A 14,294-nucleotide genomic window follows, 5' to 3' on the forward strand; every position below is an offset into this window, starting at 1 on the left:
GAAATTAAAAATTCCAACATGCTGCACTCAGGAAAACCCTTCTTCAGATCTCAGGGAAGCGGATTCATTTTTGGAGTGGAACAGTGGCCCCTTATAGAAGGGCCAGGAAGAACATTACAACAGTGTGGGGAAACCCTGGGCAGTAATATATGTTTCTGAGCACATGGTGCTGTGCATAGCTGTACACTTTTTCTGGCCTGGTTAAACGCATCTGGCAAACAAACACAGTATTTGCGTCTTTTCTCACTGCCTCATTCCAGTCAGAAATAGAGGAACGCCTTATTGGGATTGCACAGATGTGCTACAGAGGCAGGAGTTCCCACATGTCAATCTGTCGCCTCTAACTGGGGGCTGCTCGAAAGCGTCCTGTTGAAACTGTTTTTGACAGACAATTGGGGGTTTTAAGAAAAAGATTTTTATTTTTTTAATTTCTGTGCACAAAGTGTCTGCTTCCTGTGGAAAACTTTTGTCAGAAAACTGAAAGGCCAAATTCAAAAAAAATCCATTTTCCAACGAGCTCTATTCCTAACTAATTCCCCTCTTGAAATCCTTCAGCTAGATGTGAAATTACAATGGCACGTAAGATTTCTCTTTAGCTAAGGCCAAAGAAAGACCACAAAATGAGGTTAATTGTTGCCTCAAACAGTACTACACCATGAGGCTGATAGCTGCCAGGAGAATGACACTGAGGATAGATGAATACAGGGTTTTGAAGGGTGTTTGTGATTGCTGCGAGAAGTCACAGACACTGTCTTGGCATAAGGGACAGAGCTAGAAAGACACAAGAATACGAGGTTTGGTAACCTGATATTCTGTTAGCAATCTACAGTTAAAATGAAAGATTAAATGGATTTCTATATAGCACATTGTTGTGACCAAGCTGTCTTGGGGAGGTTGGGTGGTTGGATAAATAATTTTTCATTCTCTGCTCCATTAATGAATCCAAGGCAGGTTATTTACACATATCACAACGCAGCCATCAGGCTGATCTGTGTAGCAGACTGGAAGCAGTTAGAACCAAGTTGGCTCTGCTAATAGGAAACCCATCGCTACTTACAAACCCACTACTCCATCCCAGTTAATGAAGAGAAAGAGGAACTGGTTGGGAATGTCATGAATAAATGCATCTGATCGGTTTCCTTTATTTATACAGCATTTCACCAGCAACCTCAGCAGAGATTCCAGGGAGTGCATGGACAATGGAGACCCTCTCAACCCAACATGGTGCCCATCCAAATGAGAGTTAAGGCTAGGGGCAGAGTGGGGAAGTTTGCACTAGAATGGCGCATGCTTTAAACACCCTTTCAGGTATTTAAGCGGCCCGTAAGATTTGAGGGAGATTTTCAGAGGTACAAATGGAAGTTAGTCACCCAGCTTCTGTTGATTTTCAACAGGGCCCAAGTGCCTAATTGCTCTTTGAAAACCTCACTGTTTAGAATCCGCAGTAAGTTGAGAGAGGACCTCCCGCTCCATGACTGAATATCCAGCACCTTTCATAAGCACGGCGTTCAGCTGAATCAAAACAGAGGGTCCGGGCTGCACTGCCCCTGAACTGAACTATTCACTGGACACTTGTTGATCACATTGAAAAAAATTCTCTGTATTTCTTGTAATTGCAGGGCAAGTTGGATGCTCTCTGGGTGCTGCTGCGGAAAGGCTATGATCGTGTGTCTGTCATGCGCCCCCAGCCTGGAGACCAGGTACTGTCCCTTTTATAACATTTATTGTACTAAAAAGAAACAAAAAAAACCCCACCCGAACCCACAAACTTTCCAGGTCCCTTCTCCAGTGGGACTGAATGGTCGTGTTGCCGGGAGATGTCTGTCCCTGTTGTCATATACCAACATGCCATCTCAGAAACAAAACCTTAGTCACTTGCATGAACTTTGTTTGCAACTGAGATTCATAAGCGTTCAGATTCCTTTGGCTCAGAGGCCTGTTGACACGGTTAAGTCATGTAGATCACGTTGCAATAGCAATTGTCCATCTACACAGGAACTATCAATCTGATATCGTTTTGCTGTTACAATTTTATGGCCACTTTCAATTAGCTAGAGCCTTGGATGTGGAAGAAAAATGTACATGCATTTCTCATTGCTCAAAGACCAAGTTCTCCATCTTACACTCCAGGGGTGAAATCCTGACCTCATTGAAGTCAATGGCAAAACTCCCGTTGACTGCGATGGGGCCAGGATTTCACTCCATAATTTTAAAGTCGATTGGAGTATTTCCTATTCAGGGATTGGAGGATGAGATCCAGGTTTTGTGTGTCTTAATTTGGAACCTCATAAAGCTGTTGGTTTGCCAATATTAATGTCTAGCTGGTGAAAAGCCTCTCCATAATGGAAGGGGATATGTGTGAGATGTAGTGGGGTGGGGTATCTGTTCTCATGTTTGCTCTGTCTATAGCAGATCCTGGGCTCAAAGCTTCGTGAATAGTATAGAATAGAAGGAAGGAGCACAGATAATATGTCTGCATCTATTCATGTGTTTGTATGATTACACACATCTTCAGAGAACGGGATAGTAAAATCCGTTAAAATCAGTGGACGTGTGCGTCCTACTTGAAGGTGAAAGGAGAAATTGTACAAGCTGAGGCACCAATGCCAATGTTAACTGTTGCATTTCATGTATAATGTGTTTTCTATTCCTATTTTTCTTCTGCTAAAACACATAGATTAATATATGTAGTATATGTTCTAAAATACATATCAGAGTACATACGAGACATGCAACATGGGCAAGCTGACAAAATTGTAGAAACCATAAGTTTTGCATATACTGACTTCTTGTGACTTTAATTGTGCAAACTTGCAACATTGACAATGCACTATCTTAGTTTGGGTGTGTATCTTTATATGTGTGTGTTTGTATACATACACCCACACAATCATATGTCTATCTATAGCTAAATCAACAGAACTGAGTCATCTATGAATTGTACTAAATAAATATAGTTAATAGACAGAGGGCCAAATTTATCCCTGGCGTAAATCAGCTGAGTGCAGTCGTGTTACATCAGGAACATATTTGGCTCAGTTTGTTCATATTGGTGTGTAGCATTCAGAAGGTTTCAGGAAACTCAGATAGACAAGAAACAGTGCTAACAACCATGTAATATTTTTGATAGTGATCCATAGCTCTGTAATATTTGGCTCCCTGTATAGTTTTCCATTGGCTGCCAAATGAATTGTGAGGGTTGTGAATAAAAGCATTAATACTTTCTGCCTTCAAGGCTAAAATTTGCAAAAATGGTGTAGTCGTCTGATGCCCGTCTGGAGGAGTTCATACTCCACAAATTGCTAATGCCAGGCAGTTTGTGTGAACTTTCCCCTTAGAGATCTGAGTACAAGTGGTGCTTTTTTCTTCTATGGATTTATCTCATACGTTGATAAGCTAAAACTATGCTAGTTGAAAGATTCTGCCCTTAGTTACACCTGAGAAAATCCAGAGTAACTTCACTGAAGCCAATGGAGTTAGTAGCGATCTACATTATTATAACAGAGAGTAGCGTCCAGCCTTCCGTGTGCATATGAGCATAAAAACAGCTGTACTAGCTCAGACCAATAGTCCATCTAGCCCAAGATCCTGTTTCTGACAATGGCCAGTGCCAGATGCTTCAAAGGGAATGAACAGAACAGGGCAATCCAAATGATCTGTCCCCTGTCATCCAATCCCAGCTTCTGGCAGATGGAGGTTTAGGGAAACCCAGAGCATGGGGTTGTGTCCCTGGCTATGTTAGCTAATAGCCATTGAATGTATCTCCATTGAACTCCATGAATTTCTCTAATTCTTTTTTTAACCCAGTTATACTTTTCGCCTTCACATACACTGCATTGATCCTGCTTTTCTTTTACTGGTTTTGCATCCAAATAAGTCCATGCAGTGGAGCAACTGGTCTAGACAGGGACACTCTGAAAAACGAATCCAAATTAACTAAAGGTGTGAATTCAAAGAGGATTACTTAAACCATATTAAACCCCTGTGTGGATGCTGTCTTTCAGAATTAAAGTGCCCTTCATTTGGTTTAGTTTAATTCACTTGCAGTACAGAACAAAAAGACGGTCGCTGCCCGAAAGAGCTTACAATCTACGTCGTCTTACCTAGTAGTACTTGTGGCCCAATCATTGGCAGCCTTTCCAGTTGTGCCAATGGGAGCTGGGTACAGGGAGTGTGGGCCTGTTATGGGCCTATGGCAGAGCAATTTTACAGGCATTGCTGCGCTGACCCTTTATCGCGTGCTTAGTGAAGCCCACGGGGCCATTTCCTGAAGTTCGTGCAAATTCGCCACATTTTTTAGCTGCAGGCTCAACCTAAAGTGAGGGGGAAATAGCCCTAGAACTTGGATGTTGAACAAGTGAGAGCACAATAGATGCTGCGACTTCGAGAAAGTGTAATTGAATGAATGCAAAATAAATTCTCCTGCTTTGGGAGTTTGAGTACAGCCTAGTGGCTAACAAGGCAATCGGAATTAGGAGTCATGGGATACATCTACCTGGAAAAGAAAGAAAGAAAGAAAGAAAGAAAGAAAGAAAGAAAGAAAGAAAGAAAGAAAGAAAGAAAGAAAGAAAGAAAAATCCCGTAGCAAGTCTCAGAGCCCAGGGTAATTGACTCGGGCTCGCAGGACTGGGGTTAACAAATAGCAGCGTAGATGTGTGAGCTTGGGTTGGAGCCTGGCTTCGAGACCTTCCCCCCTCACTGCTTTTCAGAGCCCAGATTCCAGCCCAAGCGCAAATGTCTATACTGCTATTTTTAGCCCTGCAGCACAAGCCCTGTGTACCCAAGTCAGTTGACCCAGGCTCTGAGACTCGCTGCCATGGGTCATCTTTTGGCTGTGTAGATGTACCCATGGGCTCTATTGCCACTGATTGGTAGGTGATCTAGAGCAAGTTGTTTACCTTCTCTGTTCTTCAGTTTCCTCCATCAGCAAAATTAGGAGAATCATAACAATTTGCTACCTGTAAGGGAGATGTGAAGCTGTGAAATCCTCAGACAAAATCCCCTGTAGTGTAAAGGACTGTAATGTTTTGACCTTTGAAGGAAGGATGGTTAAAGAACTGACCTGGGAGTCTTAAAACCAGGCTTATATTCCTGGCACAGATGTTCTGTGTGACCTCGGGCAAGTCCTTTAACCTCTCTTTGCTTTTTTCATATGTAAAGTGGAATTGATGATCACTACCCCACCCTGTGAGGCTAAATTCCCTTGTGTGTGAGGGGCTCAAAGAGCGCAGTGAAATGCCACTTAAATTAAATTTTAAAAGCATGCAATTAAAAATTACTTGTAATCAATTAATTAAAGCCAATGAATAAAATAAGCCCTTTGAGATCTCTTCAGAGCTCCCTCCATTGTTCTCTGGTCACTTTTCTGGTGGAGGAAGTGGAAGCGTATGGCCAAGGCTGACGTTATAAGCCCAGCACAGTCTAGGTTACCTTACAGTTAGCTTCTTTTTGTGAGCCAGCACACATCAGACACTAGCTCATAAAAGACATCCCCGCCTTGGTATGATTGGCACCCAGCGCTGAAGAGAAATCCAGCATGAAGGTTAGTGCTGGGTTGCTTGGATTGGCAGTGTGGAAACAGACATAAATCCAGGCTGCAGCTCTCTGTGCCTCCCAGATACCTAAATACAGACACCCCCGTGTCAGTGTTAATCGTTTATATTCCCTAAAGACAAAAATAAAAAATTAAATTCCCTTTCTCAAAATGAAAAATGGGGAAGCCCTACAGAGGAGCCCTCACAGGCGGGGCTCAAAGTGACACACAGAAGTTCTGCTTAACCAAAGGATGTGTTTCCTTTGCAACACATATTGCATCACAATGACATGAAATTTCCATAGATGTAAACAAACCCTACAGCAAGAGTCCTGTGGTCAGGAAAGCAGGACAGTTATGTGTTCTGGAGTCTGGCTGGAGAACTTTGGTCTGGTTTCTTCCTTTGAATCGCCATCCTTATGTCAGGGATAGCTCCCCTTCAGAAGTGGGCAGGGAAGATGGTACATCCTGTTTAACATTCTGTTTGGCATTTGCATGCAATTGTTGTTTCAGCTGAGGCCACTGTTTCAGCATCATGTGTGTGCACAGAGCCATATAGCCACACCTTCATCCACCCCCATACACTTCTCCACACAGTCACCCCACACACAGACACCCCACAGTCACACACACACACACACCTCCCCACACAGACACCCACACGCACTCTCTCACCGTCACGTGTTTCTTGCTTGGGGTTTGCGAGCACTAAACATTAGCCAGCATGGTAAGGTTGAGAGATTCTTCCTGGCATGAGCAAGTTGGGCTGTGGCATGTGATTGTGAGTAAGACACTCAGACCTGCCAGTGCAGTGGTGGCTAGCAGCAGCAAGGACAAGCTTTGTTCTTACCAGGTTATGAAATCTTTGGCACGGCTTGGTGATTTGCAATTGTGGGGTATTTCACAGAGATCTAGATGACGGATTTGTTTTTGGTCCTGTTTTTGTCCTTTGTGCTGACAAAAGGGGCCGGTACTTGAGTGTTCCAGCCAGCAGGTCAGTAAACAGATCCAGGCTGCTGGCATCAACGATTCCAGGGGATCCTTGTGATTTTAAAGCAGAGCTGCAGCTAGTTTGAAACGGCAACCCTGATACGCTGGAGCCATGTGTAAACGCTGGGCCTTGCCAGCTTCAGAAGGCAGGAAACTGAAGGCAGTCAAACTCTCAGGGCTTAGCGTTACTGCTGCATGGGGCAGGTCAGCCGCTGGCTTAGAAATTCTCTCCTGACCCTCCTACCCTCCTCTAAAGGACCCCCCCCCACCAAAAAAACCCCACCCCACTTTCAAAGATAATCACCTGAGCTGCTGTAGGTGAGCACATCCAAACTGCAAGCCTCAGGCAAATGCAGAATTTGCCTCCGACCTACAGTCCTGTTGGACTCACTGGAGCTGCCCCCCACTCCGCGGATATAGAAGTCGAACTACACCTACATGGGCACGGTGTCCCCCTTGTCCAGGGCAGTTACTTTGTCCCTTATGTCTCCAGGCAGAAGCTCCCTGGGATTTCCACATTGCAGTGCACTCAAACCGTTCACATACAACCCCATCGACAAGCGTTCCAACAGACGCGAGGTCCCCATCAGCGGCTTCCGCTGTAACTGCACGCTCCCTAGAGCTGGGCGCCCTGCACAACATTCAGTGGGGATGCTGGGGTCCAGACCTGATCTTTATAACTGAGCGGATCCCCCAAATCCAAACACTGCCAGACAGGAGAAGAACTCCAGTTCTGATACAAATCTGAGACGGTACCTATCTCTCATTATTCTCATTGGTCTGCCGTCTCCTGCTACCCCCATCTGCTGCGCCACTTCGAGACATAGAGTCAGTAGCCTCTTTCATTGCTCTCCGGTCCGGATGCTGTGTCGTGAGCATAGGCAGCATGGACTCCGTCAGTCAGTCTGGGAGTGAGATAACTAGAAAGCCCCACAGGTTCCCTTCTGAGTCCAGTAGCCTCAAAATGAATCCATTTTAGGTTCATTACCACTGAGCCCTGTCTTTCCTCTACCAGGAGAAACACTGCACTGTGTATTTTCAGGAAAGGCTTAGATAAGTATTTGGAGCCTTGCAGGCAAAAGGAATGACTTGTAAAGAGTCACTTGAAATTTGCGGACAGGAACCCTTGAGCGTGTGTTATTTCTAAGAGCTACAAGGGGGCCCTTGTGAAAGCAATTTGCACCTTATTTCTCTCCATTTTCTCCCCCTCCCAAAAAAGAGTTGATGCCCAGCCCCTTGGTGGGCACATTAATACACCCACTCGATCAGCATAAAAGTATAAAGCTAAACAAATAAAGCAAGATGCAAAGTAACTGAAAAGAATCTCTGTTTATTTTGGAGGCTGAAAAATAATTGGACTAGATCCCAGGATGACACCACTTTCATAGAAGCATTCCCTTGAAGGAATCAGTTCCTTTAAGCCGGAGGTGGGCAAACTACGGCCCGCGGGCCACATCCGGCCCGCGAGACCCTCCTGCCCAGCCCCTGAGCCCCTGGCCCAGGAGGCTCGCCCCCGCTGTTCCCCCTCCTCCGCAGCCTCAGCGCAATGCTCCGGGCCGTGTGGCGGAGCAGCAAGATCCTGGGGCAGTGGAGCTGCAGAGCCCGGCCTGACCCGGTCTCTGTGCTGCTCAGTGAGGGGGCAGGGAGCAGGGCGGGTTGGATAGAGGACAGGTGAGTTGGGGGGGTGGTCAGGGGGTGGGGGGGGTGGATAGAGGTTGGGGCGGTAAGAGGACGGGGAACAGGGGGATTGAATGGGAGCAGGAGTTCCAGGGGAGCAGTCAGGCTCAACGGGTAGTGATCAATGGCTCCATGTCTAGTTGGCAGCTGGTGTCAAGTGGAGTGCCCCGGGGTCGGTCCTGGGGCCGGTTTTGTTCAATATCTTCATAAATGATCTGGAGGATGGTGTGGATTGCACTCTCAGCAAATTTGCGGATGATACTAAACTGGGAGGAGTGGTAGATATGCTGGAGGGCAGGGATAGGATACAGAGGGACCTAGACAAATTGGAGGATTGGGCCAAAAGAAATCTGATGAGGTTCAATAAGGATAAGTGCAGGGTCCTGCACTTAGGACGGAAGAACCCAATGCACAGCTACAGACTAGGGACCGAATGGCTAGGCAGCAGTTCTGCGAAAAAGGACCTAGGGGTGACAGTGGACGAGAAGCTGGATATGAGTCAGCAGTGTGCCCTTGTTGCCAAGAAGGCCAATGGCATTTGGGATGTATAAGTTAGGGCATAGCGAGCAGATCGAGGAACGTGATTGTCCCCCTCTATTCGACATTGGTGAGGCCCCATCTGGAGTACTGTGTCCAGTTTTGGGCCCCACACTACAAGAAGGATGTGGATAAACTGGAGAGAGTCCAGCGAAGGGCAACAAAAATGATTAGGGGTCTGGAACACATGACTTATGAGGAGAGGCTGAGGGAACTGGGATTGTTTAGTCTGCAGAAGAGAAGAATGAGGGGGGATTTGATAGCTGCTTTCAACTACCTGAGAGGTGGTTCCAGAGAGGATGGTTCTAGACTATTCTCAGTGGTAGAAGAGGACAGGACAAGGAGTAATGGTCTCAAGTTGCAGTGGGGGAGGTTTAGGTTGGATATTAGGAAAAACTTTTTCACTAGGAGGGTGGTGAAGCACTGGAATGGGTTCCCTAGGGAGGTGGTGGAATCTCCATCCTTAGAGGTTTTTAAGGTCAGGCTTGACAAAGCCCTGGCTGGGATGATTTAATTGGGGATTGGTCCTGCTTTGAGCAGGGGTTTGGACTAGATGACCTCCTGAGGTCCCTTCCAACCCTGATATTCTATGATTCTATGATTCAGGAAGGAGAAGGGGGGGTTGGATGGGGTGGCGGGGTGGGGGCAGTCAGGGGCAAGGGTTCCGGTTGCAGTCAGGGGACAGGGAGAAGGGGTGGTTGGATGGGGCAGGGGTCCGGGGGGGGTCCGGGAAGGGGGAGGAAACGGGTGGGGGGGTGGATGGGGCAGGCGTCCTGGGGCGGGGCTGTCAGGGGGCGAGGAACAGGGGGGCGGGCGGATAGGGGGTGGGGACTGGGCCACGCCACGCTCCCCTAACTGTCCCTCCATACAATTTTCAAAACCCAATGAGGCCCTCAGGCCATAAAGTTTGCCCACCCCTGCAGTAGAGGGACATAAATATGGCCAGGGTACATGTGGATGCACAATGAGAAGGAAGCGGAGTGGAGACTGGGAGACAGGAGCTCCTGAGCTCTCCTCTGAGTTCTGCCCTGTCTCTCTCAGGGGTCAGTGCTCCTGGAACCAAAGTCGCAGAGGTCAGTATGGAAATCAGGTCACCATGCATGGGGGATCCTTTGGGGCACTGAGTCAGAACCTCCAAGGGGACTTAGGCTCAGCATTGCAGTGCCTTGTGTTTAGGCGCCCTGGTGCCCAATGGAATCTGCTGCCCCAAATCAGGTGCTCAGGCTTCCTATATAATGCATGGGGAGAGTTAAACACCTAAGAATGGGATTCTCAGAAGCCAGCATGCTGAGCGGTGAGTTCCCTAACATTAAGTGCCAATGAATTATATAATGAAATGACTTCAGTACCTGCATTATTCAGAAAGACGGCAATCTTTTGTTCATCTCCCTTATGAGTAAATCCCAATGCCCTCAGAAGTAAATCAAACGCTTCTTTAAATCTTTTCCAGTTTTCTGTGGCATTTCTCGGCATTTTTAGAAATGTGGGAACTCTTAATTGAGCCCTCTTATTTCATTCCAACTAATTTTTCACTAGTTTCCTTCTTCCAGTTCTCTTTTATCACAGCCTTCAATTCTGGTACCCTTTGTTGTTTCATATCCAAGTAATCCACTCGTCTTAATAATCAGTCATTGCTAGCAGTTTAACAACAGTCTATTAGATACATGGTTAACATATATACAGAGCATCTTAACTCCGGGCAAATTATCCGTCTAACCTAAACCCAGCCGCCTGCTCCCACTGTCAGCTCGCACACCCTGGAGATCTTATTCATTCTCTTTAGGCCACACTCACCCCACAGGTCAAAGGGAGTTAGACGCCTGACTCTGGGCCAGGGGAAGGAGCCTCTCTCTGCTTAGGATTCAGAAGCATGAACCCTTTCCTGGCGTTAGGCAACTGAGCCAGGTCAGTCCTTTCTGATAAAAAGAAGGAGGCACCACCCTTATACCCATGGATGTGGGAAACGTAAGTTCAAATCCCCCCTTTGCCTGAGTCAGAAAAGGAACTTGGGCCCTGGCCTTCTACCTCCTCGTTGAGTGCTCTGGGTATTGTGAAAGGGGGGCGGGCACCATCTCCTTCTTACTTTTTATGGGTGAGGTGTGCTCTGAGAGCACCTATCAGAGTGAATCCTGCAGGCAAGATAAGTGGGGAAACTCCTAGTTTGTGAATCCTCACGATGGCTTTGCACATGCCCACTGGCAGACAGGTAGATGCCAAGGAATGCTGGGCACCTACAAGGTGAGGTAGCAGCTGTACAGGGGTTTGGAAGAGCTAACGCTTGGACTTTGATATCTAAGTGACACTTAGCTGCCTCCATCCCTTTGTGGATCTAGCCCTTAGCACTGGATCCAAAGCCTACTGAAGTCAATGGAAAGACTCCCATTGGCCTTGATGGGCTCTGCAGCGGACCCTTAATCTTCCCATGAAGGTAAGCATACTCACCTCTCATGGGGTTGTGAAGTGTGATTACTGTTAGCAAGGGACTGTGAGACTCCTGGATGGAAGGCACTGTAGAACTACGGCAGGGCTCAGCATTATTACGATGTGCCGATGTAACACCGACAGATCCCGATCGTCGGTAGGCGAGATCGAACCTGGGACTTCTGGAGCTTAGGCCATGAGCCTCTACCACATGAGCTAAAAGTCAACTGGCTCTTAGCTAAGGCTGTAGAACAGACTCATTTTTACCTCTCTCTCTCAGTGGTCTTGGTGCCACGAAATGGGACAGAACACCACACACCAGAAGGTGTCTGGGTTACACATAAATATCATGTGATTATCAGAGCTCAGTATTTCTGGAAGCTGTCTTTTTGTCTAATGGCCCATTGAGGCTCTGCCAATTGACATCAGTTGAGGATCCAATCCATGGTATTTATCTGTGCCTTGACAGGTCATACATCCCACTTTGTATCCGCAAGAACGAAATGTGCAGCAAGCTCTTGTTTTCAATAGCAGGGATCTTTCTGACGTGTGTTTTTCGTTGGAAAGCAAAAGGAAAAGAGAGGGTCAAGCAAGACCTGTTTTGAATTCACTCAGAGAAGCTAAGATGCACAAAGAAGTTGTGAAATTCTTTCCTCAGCGTCAAACCTGGAAATGGTCTGAGGTTACCAGCAGACACAGCTGTTTCTAATAAGGCAAGGAAGTCAGGGTAACGTGGGATTCCTGTGGTCTTCTCGCATTCTAGAGAGACTAGGTTTGCATTTTTGTCTGCATTAATGAGGTTATTTTTATAGTCAAAACATCATCAGATGGGATTTTTTTTTAAAAAACTTTGGGCCCTTTTATCATTCTGGAGGAGAGCTCTCATTAGTGCAAAGGATCCTCGTAATTAGAGTGGCGCCCACTAGTGGCACTTGAAAGTTGTCAGTTGTGTTTCCGTGTTTTTCAGGAATTTAGGAGTCGATTGTAAAAATGTGTTTGAAGCTTAAACGCGGCCTATAAAGTCTGAAGCTGGGAACAAATTATGTTTATATTTTCATTGGTAATTTACCGGTAATTTGCATTGCTTTCGCATTACTTGTGCATGTAGGTGGAGGAAAAAAAGCATAACAAGACCATGCAAAATTATGTATACAAAAAGAGGCCATGCAAGTTACCCAAAATGTACAGGTAGAAGTATTTTTTAGATGAAAACTCTTTGCAATTTCTCCAGTGAAGTCACTTGGGCTAGTATCTTGTTAGATATCAATGAAATGTCTGTGGCACAAACTGCATTTAATTAGCTGATGAGGATGGGGCTCTGAAATATTGTGAAAATTTTCCTTGACAAAATCACAAGTATGTTTTCACAATGAAACATGCACAAAATCCTCCCTATCCCCAATTAAGGTTATTTCTTTAAGTTACAATGAAAAGCCAAAACCTCAACTTTGGATGGTTTCACTGTGAATGTTTCATACAGCTTGGGGAATAAGATTTGCCACACTGAAATAGATCCATTGTCCACCTAACAGTGGGCCGTTCCTGGTTAGGGCCCTGACTCTGCAAAGCACTTGAACACACGCTGAACTTTAGGTATGTGCTCATCTTATTGAATTCAATAGGACTTAAACACATGCTCACATGTTTTGCTGAATCAGGGCCTAAATTCCCACAATTATGCAAAATGGGGACGGGAAGGAGCTTTTTGCTTGACCCCGCTGGTGACCATCTGAGGCCATGAAGCCTGGGGATTGGTAGCCCTTTTCATGTTAATCTTAGCTACTATGATGACAGATCTAACGTGTCCTGCTAACGTATATAGACTGTTATCATGGGCGGCAGCATGATTTACTGGTTAGAGAACTAGACTGGGAATCTGGGGACCTGCATTCTGCTCTCAGTTCTGAGACTGACTCTTTGTCTGACCTTGGTCAAATCACTTAGGGCCAGATTTTTAAGGGCATCTAGGTGCCTTGCTCCCCAAAGAGCTTAGAAGACAAGAGACAGCAGACAGACAGATGAAGGGCACAAGGACACAATGAGATAATATTGGTCTGCATAATAGGCACAACTACCTTAGATACCGATGCCTAAGATGCTTGTGCTGCAGAGGAATCATAGAATTATATCATAAGAATGTAAGGCTGGAAGGGACCTCAAAATGACATCAAGTCCAGCCCCCTGCCCTGAGGCAGGACCATATATTCCTCGACTGTCCCTGACAGGTGTTTGTCCAACTTGTTCCTAAAAACCTCCCATGACAGGAATTCCCCTACCTCCCTTGGAAGCCTGTTCCAGAGCTCAGAGAGTTTTCAGTGAGCACATTTTTCCTAATGTCTACCCGAAATCTCCCTTGCCACAGAGTGAGCCTATTACTGCTTGTCCTCCCTTCAGTGGACTTGGAGAGCAATAGATCCTCGTCTTTTTATAACAGCCCTTTCCATATTTGAAGACTGTTATCAAGTCCCCATTCAGTCCACTTGTCTCAAGACTAAACAGCCCCAGGGTTTTAACCTTTCCTCACCGGTCAGGGTTTCTAAACCTCTGATCATTTTTCTTGCTCTCCTCTGGACTCTCCAGTTTGTCTTCATCTTTCCTAAGGTGTGGTGCCCAGAACTGGACACAGTACTCCAGCTGAGGCTTCACCAGGGCTGAGTGGATCAGGAAAATTACCTCCTTTGTTTTCACACTATACTCCTGCTAATACACGCCAGAAAATTAGCCTTTTTCGCAAGTGCATCACATTGTTGATTCATATTAAGTCTGTGATCCACTCTAACCCCCAGATCCTTTTCAGTAGTACTACCACCTAACCAGCTATTTCCCATTTTGTAGTTGTGCATTTGATTTTATCTTCTTCAGAGTAATACTTTGCACTTGTCTTGACTGACTTTCACCCTGTTAATTTCAGACCAATTCTCCAGTTTGTCAAGGTCATTTTGAAACCGAATTCTGTCCTCCAAAGGTGCACCCCTACCCAGCTTGAGGTCATCCACAATTTTTATTACTCTCCACTCCATTGCTGAAGTCATTAATGAAAATATTGAATCGTACCAGCCCCAGGACTGATCCCTGCAGGACCCCTCTTGATATGGCCTCCCAGTTTGACAGCGAACCATTGCTTAGAATACAGTCT

At 46.0% G+C, this 14,294-nt stretch overlaps 1 protein-coding gene across 1 annotated transcript in view; it reads left to right on the forward strand.

Annotated features, from left to right (window-relative positions):
- Positions 1-14,294, forward strand: part of ANTXR1 (ANTXR cell adhesion molecule 1) — a 179,000-nt gene that overhangs the window by 130,024 nt on the left and 34,682 nt on the right. The window contains exon 17 of the mRNA XM_084615065.1: positions 1,620-1,700. Coding sequence (XP_084471191.1) covers positions 1,620-1,700 — 81 coding nt within the window. The remainder of the gene's footprint in view (positions 1-1,619; positions 1,701-14,294) is intronic.

The sequence above is a fragment of the Lepidochelys olivacea genome (genome assembly GCF_965140295.1).
Source record: "Lepidochelys olivacea isolate rLepOli2 genome assembly, chromosome: 26".
Classification (NCBI taxonomy): Eukaryota; Metazoa; Chordata; order Testudines; family Cheloniidae; genus Lepidochelys; species Lepidochelys olivacea.